Source organism: Squalius cephalus (assembly GCF_949319135.1).
Source record: "Squalius cephalus genome assembly, chromosome: 10".
Taxonomy (NCBI): Eukaryota; Metazoa; Chordata; class Actinopteri; order Cypriniformes; family Leuciscidae; genus Squalius; species Squalius cephalus.
This window is the reverse complement of record NC_137131.1, coordinates 199,754-215,000: the sequence shown is the minus strand read 5'-3', so window position 1 is coordinate 215,000 and position 15,247 is coordinate 199,754. Positions and strand designations below refer to the sequence as shown.

General features: G+C 44.8%; 1 protein-coding gene across 1 annotated transcript in view; it reads left to right on the top strand.

The window, feature by feature from the left end:
- The window catches only part of kdm6al (lysine (K)-specific demethylase 6A, like), a gene marked incomplete at its 5' end in the record, with an annotated part of 63,520 nt that overhangs the window by 11,431 nt on the left and 36,842 nt on the right, over positions 1 to 15,247 (top strand). The window contains 9 exons of the mRNA XM_079883080.1: positions 7,407 to 7,515; positions 7,600 to 7,649; positions 8,111 to 8,169; positions 8,495 to 8,615; positions 8,970 to 9,024; positions 10,325 to 10,359; positions 10,629 to 10,722; positions 12,351 to 12,477; positions 12,577 to 12,675. Of these exons, the coding sequence (XP_079739206.1) occupies positions 7,407 to 7,515; positions 7,600 to 7,649; positions 8,111 to 8,169; positions 8,495 to 8,615; positions 8,970 to 9,024; positions 10,325 to 10,359; positions 10,629 to 10,722; positions 12,351 to 12,477; positions 12,577 to 12,675 (749 nt within the window). The remainder of the gene's footprint in view (positions 1 to 7,406; positions 7,516 to 7,599; positions 7,650 to 8,110; positions 8,170 to 8,494; positions 8,616 to 8,969; positions 9,025 to 10,324; positions 10,360 to 10,628; positions 10,723 to 12,350; positions 12,478 to 12,576; positions 12,676 to 15,247) is intronic.

Below are 15,247 nucleotides of genomic sequence, written 5' to 3'. Positions count from 1 at the left end.
TGTGTGTGTGTGTGTGTGTGTGTGTGTGTGTGGATAGTGTTTGACTGGTGTTAGAGCTGACCTGTAGATGGTGTGTGTGTGTGTGTGTGTGTGTGTGTGTGGATAGTGTTTGACTGGTGTTAGAGCTGACCTGTAGATGGTGTGTGTGTGTGTGTGTGTGTGTGTGTGGATAGTGTTTGACTGGTGTTAGAGCTGACCTGTAGATGGTGTGTGTGTGTGTGTGTGTGTGTGTGTGTGTGTGTGGATAGTGTTTGACTGGTGTTAGAGCTGACCTGTTGATGGTGTGTGTGTGTGTGTGTGTGTGTGTGTGTGTGTGTGTGTGGATAGTGTTTGACTGGTGTTAGAGCTGACCTGTAGATGGTGTGTGTGTGTGGATAGTGTTTGACTGGTGTTAGAGCTGACCTGTAGATGGTGTGTGTGTGTGTGTGTGTGTGTGTGTGTGTGTGTTGCTCACTGAAGTCTAACAGACATCAGCTCTGAGCTCATGACATCATCTCTCGAGTCTCTTTAGCGTCGTCTTCATGATCTATGTTCTGGTATTGCTCCTGATTCTCCTGATGCTTTACTCAGTTGTTTGATATGTAGTTATTTGTCGAGTGGACAGCGCTCTAATACAGTGATAACAGGAGATTACAGTAACAGAGATCAGGCTTTACAGCAGATCTAGAATACAGTTATTGTCCAGATAAAGTTAGTTCTGATTCACTTCCGTTGTGAAGATCATTAGTTATTAACTTAACGGCCGCTAACACACACCGTTCTCACAGGAAACAGGAACTTTAATGTGTTCTGGCCGTTCGTTCACACACAGTGTTTGAGGCTCGAGAACACACACTCTGAAACAGGATCTGGTGTAAGCGCTGAACATTTTTAAAAACGTGATCATCTCCGTGTAAACTTCAAAAACATGAACCTGTGAGAACGCTGGCGGCGCACATGCGGATCACGTGTTTAGCCTGTAGACATGCGCTCCGGACTCACTGTTTCACCTCCGTCCTGAACCGTCCTGGAGTGAATGTCAACCGTCCCAAAATAAACATGTTGTTTCTGTACTTTATTATCATCTATAGCTGTTAGTTGTTAGTCACATTATAAAAACACCATTAAAATGTTTAATATATATTATAATATTTATTTAGCTCCATTCAAAGTAGTTATCTGTAAACGGGTAAAAAACAGATTTAATAAAAAATAACAGGAGTTAAATGCTTTTTTGTATTCATGCAAAACAAATCTTTTTTCTTTTTTTTTTTACATATACGAAAATTAAGAGAAAAATACATACAGCTCAAAACGTTTTTGAGTTGGTTGGATTAAACAATAACAAATAAATACTGGTGACTACATATCTTAAAGTGTTAATGTGTCATAGCTGATCATCTGGAAACGTGTTAAGAGAAACAGGCTTCAGGCCTATAATGGGTTTAGTTCAATTGTAATGCATTAATTTAGAATTTCTCTAAAATTTCCAAACCCACATACTTCCGGAGAAAACATCACTAACCTGTTAATAGGAATGATTTTAAAGTTTGAACATGCAATACAGATTTAACTACTGTGACTTTAAAAATATCTTAAATTAAGATAAAAAATATCTTAAAATTAAATAAAAACACTTTTCCTAAAGTAGAACAGTCTTCTTTTCAATAAATGCATTCTTTATAACTACTTGCATACATCATTCTTTATTCTTTCAAGCAGCAGACATATTTATTTGTATGAGTTAAATATAATGAATCCTTATTAAAACTATTAACGAGCAGTGAATGCTTTTCTCTTTTTCTTTTGTTGCTTGATCAATATTAAGGACACAGACCGCATTAGGGTTATTGCCCACTGTCACTTTAAGACATCGGATTAAACCACATGCGGATCCAGTGCACTGATGCACATCCGACACACTCACAGCTGTTTAAGACATAACCAACATAGTTAACGTGAATACTCTCCAAAACGGACATTTCGACATAATGTTGTGTGTATGTGTCCGTTCAGACAGGAAAGAGTGCTCAGTTCAGTCCTCGTGCGCTGTGCAGGTGTGTATGTGCTCGGCTGCACGCTTCGGGTGTCGGGTCGGGTGTGTGCGCACAGAAAGCCGTGCCGAATAGAGCTGTTTTTTGCGTCGTCACTCTTATTCAGATCTATGTGTCTGCTCTACTCATTCTCCCAGACGTTTACATGTTTTAATGTTTTATGAGACATGCAGCGCATGCCGACCCGTGTGCCGCTGGGTAGATCAGCACGACACCGTACACATGTGCGCATCTACCACAAACGCAGGACCTCGGTTCTGACTGGATCGCTTCCCAAATCGTCACTATCTAACATTTTTGTCTATTTTTTTATTCGTTGATGAAAATGTCAATAGATTTGTCTATTGTCCTCACCGTTGTTTAACCAGCGCAACATATTTGCGATGTCATTAAGCCATCATGTGATAGATGTACCGCGAAACAAGTCTCCGGGTGAGTAGCCGGCCAGTGATGGTAACTATAGTATTATTTAGTAATATTAGTAATATTTCTGTTTGTCCTAAACACATTTTCTATCGTCCCCAGGACAGGACGACAGGGCGCCGTTAGTCTCGAGCCCTGCTATAGATATGCGCATATGAATATATATGTGTGTGTCTTCAGAAATTGCCCTCATGAATGACTCGTCTGGCTGCAGAATACTGACTCTTTTTGCCGCTTCCGTGTATCAGTGTGAACCCCAATCATTTCAATAACGTTTTATCAGTACAGAGAGAAAGAGGCTTTTACTGGGAGAGACGACTGACACTCCAGGGGGGTGGTGTGTGTGTGTGTGTGTGTGTGTTGTGTTGCTTGTGCTCTGGTGTCTTCAGATTTGTGTGTTGTGTTGCTCGTGCTCTGGTGTCTTCGGGCGGAGTAACGGCTGGAGTAACGGCTGGAGTAACGGCTGAGTAACGGGCGGAGTAACGACTGAGTAACGGGCGGAGCAACGGCTGGAGTAACGGGCGGAGTAACGACTGAGTAACGGGCGGAGTAACGACTGAGTAACGGGCGGAGCAACGGCTGGAGTAACGGGCGGAGCAACGACTGAGTAAAGGGCGGAGTAACGGCTGGAGTAACGGGCAAAGTAACGGCTGGAGTAACGGGCGGAGCAACGGCTGGAGTAACGGGCGGAGCAACGACTGAGTAACGGGCGGAGCAACGGCTGGAGTAACGGGCTGGAGTAACGGGCGGAGTAACGACTGAGTAACGGGCGGAGCAACGGCTGGAGTAACGACTGAGTAACGGGCGGAGCAACGGCTGGAGTAACGGGCGGAGTAACGACTGAGTAACGGGCGGAGCAACGGCTGGAGTAACGACTGAGTAACGGGCGAAGCAACGGCTGGAGTAACGGGCGGAGCAACGGCTGGAGCAACGGCTGGAGTAACGACTGAGTAACGGGCGGAGCAACGGCTGGAGTAACGACTGAGTAACGGGCGAAGCAACGGCTGGAGCAACGGCTGGAGTAACGACTGAGTAACGGGCGGAGCAACGGCTGGAGTAACGACTGAGTAACGGGCGAAGCAACGGCTGGAGTAACGACTGAGTAACGGGCGGAGCAACGGCTGGAGTAACGACTGAGTAACGGGCGAAGCAACGGCTGGAGTAACGGGCGGAGCAACGGCTGGAGCAACGGCTGGAGCAACGGCTGGAGTAACGACTGAGTAACGGGCGGAGCAACGGCTGGAGTAACGACTGAGTAACGGGCGAAGCAACGGCTGGAGTAACGACTGAGTAACGGGCGAAGCAACGGCTGGAGTAACGACTGAGTAACGGGCGGAGCAACGGCTGGAGTAACGACTGAGTAACGGGCGAAGCAACGGCTGGAGTAACGACTGAGTAACGGGCGGAGTAACGGGCGAAGTAACGGCTGGATTAACGGGCGGAGTAACGACTGAGTAACGGGCGGAGCAACGGCTGGAGTAACGGAAGCGGCCGTTCCACAGACGAGGATCCACCAACCGCATTATTACACCGCTCTCTATTTAAACCATTTACAGTCATTATATAGTGTAGAGCTGTTCTGAAATCACGAAGGCTGCTGGGAAATAGATAAATCCAGGCAGGACGCTTTACTTGCATGCAGATCACATGTTAAAGTCTCAGCTCGTTCACAGTGACGCTGCTCACACACACTCGGTCTCTGCATGAGGTGTGTGTTTAGGGTTCCAGTAACGTCTAACCCTAACCCTAACTCCCACTCAGAAGGGTTAACCCTAACCCCCACTCAGAAGGGTTAACCCTAACCCCCACTCAGAAGGGTTAACCCTAACCCCCACTCAGAAGGGTTAACCCTAACTCCCACTCAGAAGGGTTAACTCTAACCCCCACTCAGAAGGGTTAACCCTAACCCCCACTCAGAAGGGTTAACCCTAACCCCCACTCAGAAGGGTTAACCCTAACCCCCACTCAGAAGGGTTAACCCTAACCCCCACTCAGAAGGGTTAACCCTAACCCCCACTCAGAAGGGTTAACCCTAACCCTAACTCCCACTCAGAAGGCATTTTGACCTAAAACGAAAATATGGTCAATCTTAAAAGTGGCGATTCCATTCTAATTATGCTTTTACATGAAAGTTTGACTCTGGTAGATTAACAAAAAGAGCCTAGGTTCAATTTTGGCGAGAGTTACGCTTTAAGAAGAGGATCTGTGACCTGCATCTCTCTCAGTAGCTTAGACAGTATCGGGTGTAACGACATGTTGTCGATTTAGATGATTTAACGAGTTTAGCGAATTCTTCCTCCTATAGCAATGACTGAATCGAAGTTTTCCTCAGGGACACTACAGTGCTCTGCCTGATACTGTAGTAGACGGTTGCATAGTTATAATTTTCTCCCTGATATTATCAATCTTATAAGTGAAGAAGTTCATAAAGTCATTACTGCTGTGCTGCTTGGAAACATCTGGGCTTGGAGCTTTATTTCTCGTTAGTTTAGCCACTGTTTCAGATAAATACCTCGGGTTGTGTTTGTGTTCTTCTAAGAGAGACGAACTATAAGCAGATCTAGCCGTTTTTAAGGCCTCTCTGTATGCAGTCATGCTCTCTCTCCACGAAATGCGATAAACCTCTAGTTTTGTTTTCTTCCAGTTGCGCTCCGTTCCTCTGTTCTCTCTTAAGCGCAACAGAGCAACTGTGTCTAAAGTGCTGGAAAAGAGAGTTAAAAGTTTCTGTCGCAACATCGAGTTCTTCTAACAGGGTTCGGACTAAGTGCTTGAATTTGACCTTTTGAAATGTAAGTCTTGGAAACCCCTGAAAACAGCCGTACTTCTGAAAAGGTACTTGAAAAGTGCTTGAATTATTGAAAGACAATATATGTGAAATTAGCATTTAATTTTTTCGATGATACAATATTTTCATGCAAAATTAATGCTGCAGCTTGTCTGATATAGATATAAAGCCATTGTGCATGACTGAGCGTGATATTGCTCATAAATATCAAAGTATATGATCCAGCTTTCATTCTTCAGGTCCATCATATGAAGAAAAATCTGTTTGAATTAGGAAAGCGAAATGTTTGTCATAGTCTCCTTTCACTGGTCAAAGTTACACAGTCATTGCATTCTTTGCATGTGCTGCACTTTATTTGTACCATTTTGTTTTATTAGTATATTTTTATAGCCTGGCTAACGTCAGACCTCTTTCTCATTGAGACGTGGTCTGGGAACCACATGTTCATTTTCTCGTATTTGAGGCGTGGTTTACGAATGCCCAGAGCCGTTTATTGGGCGCTGCGGATGTCTATCTAATGCGCTGTACGTAGCTCATAGCCAATCGTTTCAGTTATACCAGATGACGTATGTAGAGCGGCAGATATTCGACGAGGAAGAAGACGAAATAAACTTGCGTTCTGAACTACTGAGAACACTATCTAAGGCTGCATCGAAAGGCAACTTCGCGTCTGATGCCATGTTGGACCCATAGATATAAACAAACTGCTTCGGTGTGTCCCGTAGACGTCGCCATCGTCGTGCTGCTCCCTCCCCGCTCTGTGATTGGTCCCTCGCTGAGGCGAAACTCTGGTCCGTGGTGTCCAGGCCTAGCAGCGGGAATAAACCGCACTGCGCTCAAGACAGCGTGGGGAAACCCAGGCTAATGTTTTTATTGATCTGTTTACCTTTTCTAGAATTTGAAAGATAATATTGTTTGATAAGTGAGATCTCTCTGATTGTAGTCCTTGAAAACCAGAAGTATTGCTTGGAAAAAGTCCTTGAACGCTCTGGAGTTTCATTTACAGTATCTGTGCGAACCCTGTTCTAAGCGATCCGGGACGCTGAGATGATGAAACTGATCAGGAAGATTATTAATAAAGCAATCTTTAGGGGCAGAAGTGACAGGTCTAACATATTTATAACACGGAGTCGGCCTTGGCTAAATGAAGTTTACACGAGACTAGATAATGTTCTCTGCTGCAGAATTTCAGCAGCGTGTGATAATATTAGATCTAGAGTGTGATTAGGACGATGAGTGGGTCTGACACGTGTTGGCTAACTCCAGTAGAGTTCAGAATGTCTATAAAAACGCCAATCTCAATACGTCTCTTCTGTCATCTACATGTATATTAAAATCACCAACAATTAGGGCTTCATCTGCAGCCAGTAACACTGCTGTCCTCACAGTTTTACCATTATTATTATTATTATTATTATTATTATTATTATTATTATTATTATTACGTGTATTAAGTTTATTCATTGGAAGTTCTTTTTCTAAATAAAAAAATCTTTAACCATTCCTTATTTTGTGTATGTATTGCTCAGTGTGTGTAGTGGTGAGGTGTAATGTGTGTTGAAGGATAATTCCGGTATTTATCACTTTGAGTCTCTTCTCTGGTTTGTTTTGGATGAACTAGAGTGGTGGACACAGAGGTGTTGAGGATGGGTCGTGTCTCGACTCTTTGACTCGTCTAGAATGGCCTTTGAGCGCTTCAGAGCGGCTGGATACGGGCACGCACAAACATGTGCTTAAAACAACCCTTAACCTTCGGTTTCTAAACTGTGCAACTCACCGAGTGGTTAGCGGTGTTCGTTGACGATTTAAAACTAGTAGCGTAGCGAGAACGGCTTGCTCTGAGACTGCTTATGATTCATGGGGATTTAAGAAAGCACTGGGTGGATTTTCATCATTATAGGGAGGTTGTGTACACACACTGCCAACACACATTTGTGCTCTAACACCATGGAGAAGATACTTTTGCATAATAGGTTCCCTTTAATGTGTTAGAGTGGTTAGGTGTAGTGTGAGTGTGAGTGTGAGTGTGAGTGTGAGTGTGAGTGTGAGTGTGAGTGTGAGTGTGTGTGTGTGTGTAAGCTGTAGTGAGTGTGTAAGCTGTAGTGTGTGTGTGTGTGTGTGCGTGTTAATGTGAGTGTGTAAGCTGTGATGTGTTGTTCCCGCAGGCGGTGCGCTGCTACGAGTCCCTGATCCTGAAGGCGGAGGGGAAGGTGGAGCCCGAGCTCTTCTGCCAGCTGGGACACTTCAGCCTGTTACTCGAGGAGTACCCGAAAGGTGGAGGACCCGCGCACTAGCACTAGCACTAGCACTAGCACTAGCACGACACACACCTCACACACCTGTGTTTCTGTGTTGCAGCATTATCAGCCTACCAGCGCTACTACAGTTTACAAGCAGACTACTGGAAGGTATTATCATCATCATCATCATCATCATCATCATTATTATTATTATTATTATTATTATTATTATTATTATTATTATTACTGGAAGGTGAGCAGCCGCTGGATGGGTTAAAAACTCAGCGTCCCTCGTGTGTGTGTGTGTGTTTGCGTGAGTGTCTGTTTGTGTGAGTGTGTTTGTAAGTTTGTGTTTGGTTGAGTGTGTTTGTTTGTGTGAGTGTGTGATAGTGTGTGTGTGTGAGTGAGTGTTTGTGATGGTGTGTGTACTTAAGTAATGTGTTGATTGACAGTTGTAGTGAAATCTTCCTGTGTGGTTTTGATCGAGTGTTTGAGGTGGTTTTCTCTTTGACTGATCCAGGATTCGCTTGAATGTAGTTTTCTGATGATTCTTGTTGAACCGAACACACACACACACACACACACACACACACACACACACACACTCACTCTCTCTTCTCTCGCTCTAGAACGCTGCCTTCCTGTACGGCCTCGGGATGGTTTACTTCCATTACAACGCATTTCAGTGGTGAGTATCTTCACGTGATGCATGTGTGAACGCAACATGTTTGATTGGCATTTTGGACGTCATGTGACGTGGTGAATGAGATCAGATGTTTCCATGGCGATGTTGGGGTCATGTGTGCTGATCCTGGGAGATCGCGTTTGCTAGCGTGTGAATCCGCAGCGGGTTAGCCGACAGTGGGTTCAGTCTAGTTTAATGTATCGTCTGTTGCCTCATGTTGACATGACCGTAACGCTTTGTGTTCAGAAGGAGTGTTTCATTGCTCTGTGTGTGTGTGTGTGTGTGTGTGTGTGTGTGTGTGTGTGTGTGTGTGTGTGTGTGCTCTCAGGGCGATCAAGGCGTTTCAGGAGGTGCTGTACATCGACCCCGGCTTCTCTCGAGCTAAAGAGATCCACCTGCGTCTCGGCCTGATGTTCAAAGTCAACACGGACTACGAGTCGAGCTTAAAGGTACGGCACCAGGGTCACGGGGGGGTCAGGACACATCTAGTGTGTGTGTGTGGTAGTTCCTCGTTCTTCTTTTCTCAGTGTTGGTGAACTTCTGTGATTTACATGACAACATCGACAGGCTGAAACTCACGTGACCTCTGACATGTCAGTCTGTTGGCGTCTCCTGAATGAGATCCACATCTGGACCGTTTCTGTGTGATATTCTGTTGTGTTGATAGTTGGGTGGGTTAGGGTGTGGGTGTGGGTTAGTAACTAGGGTTAACGCAGTGTTAGCCGGTTGCTATTGCTTTGACGTCCCTCCGTTAGTGAGGTCAGGTGGTGATGTCAGCTGGTTTTGTCCCTGTGTGTCCGCAGCACTTTCAGCTGGCGCTCATCGACTCCAGTCACTGCACTCTGTCTAAAGCTGAGAGTGAGTTCCTTCAGCCTCTCCATCACACACACACACCACACACACTTCTGAGCGCACACACTCTGATTACTGATTCTTTAGGAGGAGTATGATGGATTATTATTATTATTATTATTATTATTATTATTAGTGCTGTTGGTTCAGTATTGATAAAACCTCTATTAGGACCTATTATTCCTGTCTCTGTGAAGCCCCGCCTTCTGAAAAGCACACTGTACTCTGATTGGCCGCCTGGAGCAGTGTGTTGTGATTGGTCAAGCGCTTCGAGTGTGTTTGGAAAATGTCCCACCCCTTTCCATAACCGCCAGTTTAACACACTACTGACTAACTCAACCACTCAACTCTCTCTCTCGCTCTCTCTCTTGCTCTCTCACACACACGCACACACACACACACACTCTCTCTCTTGCTCGCTCACACACGCGCACTCACTCACTCTCTCACACACACACACACACACACACTCTCTCGCTCTCTCACACACACACACACACACTCTCTCTCGCTCTCACATGCACACACTCTTATAAGCTCTCTCTCTCATACACACATGCGCGCACATACACACACGCACACTCACTCTCACACACACACACACTCTCTCTCGCTCTCACATGCACACACTCTCTCTTATAAGCTCTCTCTCATACACACATGCGTGCACAAACACTCGCGTGCTCTCGCTCTCTCACTCTCGCACACTCACACTTTCTCTCTGTCTCTCTCACACACACACACACACTCTCTCTCTCTCGCTCTCACATGCACACACTCTCTCTTATAAGCTCTCTCTTATACACACATGCACACACATACACTCGCGTGCTCTCGCTCTCTCACTCTCTCGCACACACACACTCACACTCTCTCTCTCGCTCTCACATGCACACACTCTTATAAGCTCTCTCTCTCATACACACATGCACACACATACACTCGCGTGCTCTCACTCTCTCGCACACACACACTCACACTCTCTCTCTCGCTCTCACATGCACACACTCTTATAAGCTCTCTCTCTCATACACACATGCACACACATACACTCGCGTGCTCTCGCTCTCTCACTCTCGCGCACACACTCACACTCTCTCTTTCTCTCTGTCTCTCTCACTCATTCACTCTCTCTGTCTCTCTCACACACTCACTCTGTCTCTCACACACACACACACACACACACACACACACACACACACACACTGATTAACTGTACCAAGGAAGCCGTTTCTGCAGGATCTTCTCACACAGAAAAGCTGCTGTTCTGAATTTGCTGCTAATTCTTGTCTTTGTGTGTTTGTAGTTCAGTTCCACATCGCGCACCTGTACGAGATTCAGGTGAGTCCTTCACTTACACCTCCAGCTTTGACTAACCGCACACAAACTAACTCTGCCTTATAATGGATGGTAATGCATGAGATCATGTTCGCACTTTCTGAGCTGAACATGCGGCTGGTGTTGCTATAGCAACAGCAGAGAGGGGTTGCCGGGGTGTTGCTAAGGCTTCCCTCCGCCCTGAGCGTTCACTACAGGATCACATGACCGTAGAGATCGGTGTTGTAGCGCTCAGAACACATGTGATCAGTGACTCTCTGCTTGTGTGACAGAAGCGATATCGCACAGCTAAAGAGGCGTACGAGAGTCTCCTGCTGACCGAGGCGTTACCTGTGCAGGTGAAGGCCGCCACCTTACAACAGCTGGGTAAGAACACCTGCATTCTCATTCCCATCTCACTGTATGGAAAATGTATGGGGTATGGAAAAATCTTCAAAAAACATACAAATCATGGTGTCAAGTAGCAAAAAACACTACCAATGCATGACACAGCACCACGTATACTGGTTTCCTGTGCTCATAGTGGTTCAGTTGTGAATCTGAAGTGGCTATTGAACATTTTAAACAGCATAGTTTAAATAGCTCCCCCCCCCCCCCCCCCCCCCCCCCAGACCGCCGGACACCCAATACAGTAAAACTGCACATTTTAGAGTGGCCTTTTACTGTGGCCAGCCTAATGCTGCGTTCACACCAAACGCGAATATGCGTCTGGCGCGAGTGATTTCAATGTTAAGTCAATGGTAAGACGCGTTTACGCGCGTCTGGAGATCTTGCGGCGCGAATGAGGCGTTTAGCGTGGCGCGGTAGATGCGAATTGAGCGTTTGGTGCATTCACGCGTTTGACGCGAATTCGCGTCTGCCGCCCGAGTTGAAAAATCTGAACTTCTGCGTCAATTCGCGCCGCGTTAACCAATCAGGAGCCTGCTTGCTGCTGTCACGTGGTGAACTGACAGTTTATAATGTTATTTTATGTTTGGCCTCAATAAATTTTGTAATATGACTAAAATGCACAAAGCAAATAATCTTTCACATAAAAACTCGATTTCAATATATGAGAGATACTTATTTTGTATTGAATTCTATTTATTCCATATTCTAGATTATATGAAACTTTATTAATCTAATGTAAAGACAATAAACAATATAAAAACTTTTCAAAAAATCACAGGACAGGTTTCACTTTTGGAGGCTGGCTCCATTTATTATCAAAACAAAAATAAATGACAGATTAGGTGCGTGAGAGGGTGAACCTCGCGCCGAGCTGTACAGCGCGGGCTCGTCAGGCAGCAACCACTCGAGGCCGAGGCTTTATACGGCCTACGCTGTCCTCGTCAGCGTCCTCACCGTTAGGTCCACCAAACCTACCTCCTGAAGCAAATTGTGAAACTCCTGAAACCCTCCGGAGGGTTTGGTGGACCCGAGTACTGCGACAATGTCCCCTAGGCAGCTGTTTCTGCTCTCCAGAGCATATACGAGCGGTGACTCTCTCGATCAATGCTATTGCTAATGCTCGATAAACATCTAAAAAAGATGGCCGCCAACAGGTTTCGAAACTTTCGCCCCCGGGCTTCGCCTTTGACGCGCGTAAATTTCGCTTCAAACTTTTGATTTTACGCGCGTCAATTTCGCTCTTGACGCGCGAATGCACACAAAGTGGTCACGCGTATAACTAGACTTTTTCGACTCCCTCTGGACGAGCTCAAACGCTGTAGAGGCGTTTACACCTGTGTTTAGTGTCGTCCACTCGTGACCCGATCGACTACACCACACCTGAACATCAGCTGTGAGCTGGCCAGAGACGGCAGAACACAGATTACTGATGCTGTGCTTCACCAGGGTCTCTGCATCTGTATGCAATTTTATTCTAAAGCTTTTTTCTCTCTCTCTCTCTCTCACACACTCACACACTCACACACACACACACACACACACACACACACACACACACACACACACACACACACACACACACACACACACACACACACACACAGGCTGGATGCATCATACAGTCGAGCAGCTGGGAGATAAAGCTAATAAGGACAGCTACGCTATCCAGTGTCTCCAGAAATCCCTGGAAGCCGATCCGAACTCTGGCCAGTCCTGGTATTTCCTCGGCAGGTCAGTCACATGACGTGGACACACACGTGAACACACACGTGACGCGAGCGTTTGCTGGTCTGCGGGGGTTTAGCAGGCGTGTGTGTTTGCTCTCTGCAGGTGCTACTCCAGTATTGGGAAGGTCCAGGACGCTTTCATCTCATACAGACAGTCCATTGATAAATCTGAGGCCAGCGCCGACACGTGGTGCTCGATCGGGTACGTATCCGCCAGAACCACTTCGGCCGCGCACGTGTACATCAGGAGACGGTGTACAAATGACTCACTCCTCGTTTCTCATGTCACTTTTTAAAGGCCAAATTGAATCTTCTGCTCTTTTCTGCACAATAACAGTTTGTAGTCGGAAGATCATGTGATTCGTGAGCGTTCTTGCGTCTGACCTGAAATGTTCAGCTGTAGCTTTGACGCGTCTGGTTGGATTATAAAGACTCTGCTGTTGCATTACATTATTGTGAATTTATTAGGCATGCACGATGTATCGGTATCGGCCGATATCGGTTTACTTTTTAAAGTGATGGATGTCGGCCCGATCAGAAAATTTGTCCGATATATTAAAGCCGATAAATAATGGATTATTTCCTTCAGCTGAGACACTTCAGACGCGACTGTTCAACATGATGGTTTCGAATTGCTTGAAATATGATTGGAATCACTTCAACAAAGGAAAATACAGTGCAGTGCAACACAAGTCTGTCATATCGGCTACATAACATTATAATGAGAACCTCATAATTGTGTGTTTGGGACGTGGCTTTTTTGTTTTGTAATCAGGCTCTCAAAAATGACATATAAATTCGGATTTAGATTTATCGGCCGATATATCAGTTTTCGGCTTTCAAGTATAAAGAATTATCGATATCAGCCAAAATGTTCGTATCGGTGCATCCCTTGAATTTATGCTTCTGTTTTCATTGTCCAACGAAAATACGCATAAACGTCATGTTTTCACTGGCCGTAATAATCTCACTTGCACGTTGTTCTGCTTTGTTGCGTATATATATGATTATTCTTGTATGTGTATCCATCTTATTCCTGCTCCCATGATGCTTTGCCTGAAATATGGGTGTAACTTCCGTTAAGCTGTAAACAATCAGTGAAAGACTCGCTCTATGAACACAATAATAGTTGTTGTTTTTTTAACTGTGTACAATATGACATTAATTCTACTCACCTTTCAACCATCGAACGTTAAATGGAAATGTAAAAGTGTAAAAGCATCAACAAGATACTTCCAACAAACCATGAATGATCCCAAAAGCTTGATCTTTCCACAGCAATAATGTATATCTGTATTATGTAATGTACGTTGCCTTAATCAAAAGTGTTCATTAACTTCAGCAATCCGTAATGCTATTTCAAAGTGATATCCGTCATTTTGACACATAATAAATTGTATTGACTACTAAGTAAGACGTGAGGATTTGAGGAGAAAAACGAGAGATTCTTCGTGCATTCCAGTGAATTATTAATGAGATATATCGTAAATTAAATCTGGAGAACAGACCACACATGTGCAGTATATGGTGTCATTGTCCATACTTCTACAGCTGAATGCAAAGGGGAAAAAGAAAATAATCCGGAGGAAAAGAATCAGCGGCTGAAAGAGCTCTTGCCGTAGATATTCTTGCCAAGTGCAGCGTTACTCTCATGATGTCTGAAAACAAAACATGAAGGAAAACTGGCGGATCAGCTTTATTTGTAGGGCAACCTTATGTGACCCTGGACCACTAAACCAGTCACATGGTTACATTTTTTGAAATTGAGACTTGGGACAATATTTGGCCGAGTTACAACTATTGAAAATCTGGAATCTGAGGGTGCAGAAAAATCGAAACATTGAGAAAATCTCCTTTAAAGTTGTTCATTCATGTCCGCGATTGTGCTGCATTCACTCACACAAATAAATGTTTTATATATTTACGGTAGAAAATTTACTAAATGTCGTCATGGAACATGATCTTAATATCCTAATGATTTTTGGCATAAAAGAAAAATCTATAATTGTGACCCATACAGTGTATTCATACTTTGCAGTCACGTGACTACCACGGATACCTGGCGGGCAACAAGCGGGTATTTTCAACATAGAGTCCTGTAGTTCCAGGTCTTTCTAGTAGCTATCAAGTCTGTTAGCGAGCTAGCTGCATAACTATGGACTAGGATTAACTCCAAGGCAGCTAAATGGTGTAAAGCAGACAAGGTTTTTACGATAATCGAGCAGTAATAATTCCTCCGTAAATAATCTAGCTCTACTGTTGGGTCATCTCTGGTTCTCATTGAAAACCATAGATATCACAAACCTCAAAACAACCTATCACACACTTCTGTTGTTAGCAAAAGACGGCAGCTGTTACTGTGCGTTCACACCGCCGCCGGCGAGAGCGTCAAAGTGCCCGGAAATCATTCATTTTCAATGAGTTTTGCCGCTCTCGCCGGCGGCGGTGTGAACGTACAGTTAGCCTAGCTTAGCCTCATAACACTAACAGCTGACTCGCCGAACCAGCTGGTGGCGTTGATTGACGAAACTACAGGGTAACTTAAAGACACGATTAATTACATGATCATACTCCCATTGTATTCAAACAAATGTTGAAATGACCTTTGATGGAGTGATGGAATGGTCACTGCACAGGCGTGTGTATACTGTGGAGGGTGCTCATCTCATCTGCAGTTAGTGCATCCAATCGCACAACAACTGTCTGGCATGTCGTTTACACCTCAAAACACCAACTTCTTTATAGTAAAACTGGCGACGTCCTGGCAAGATCCT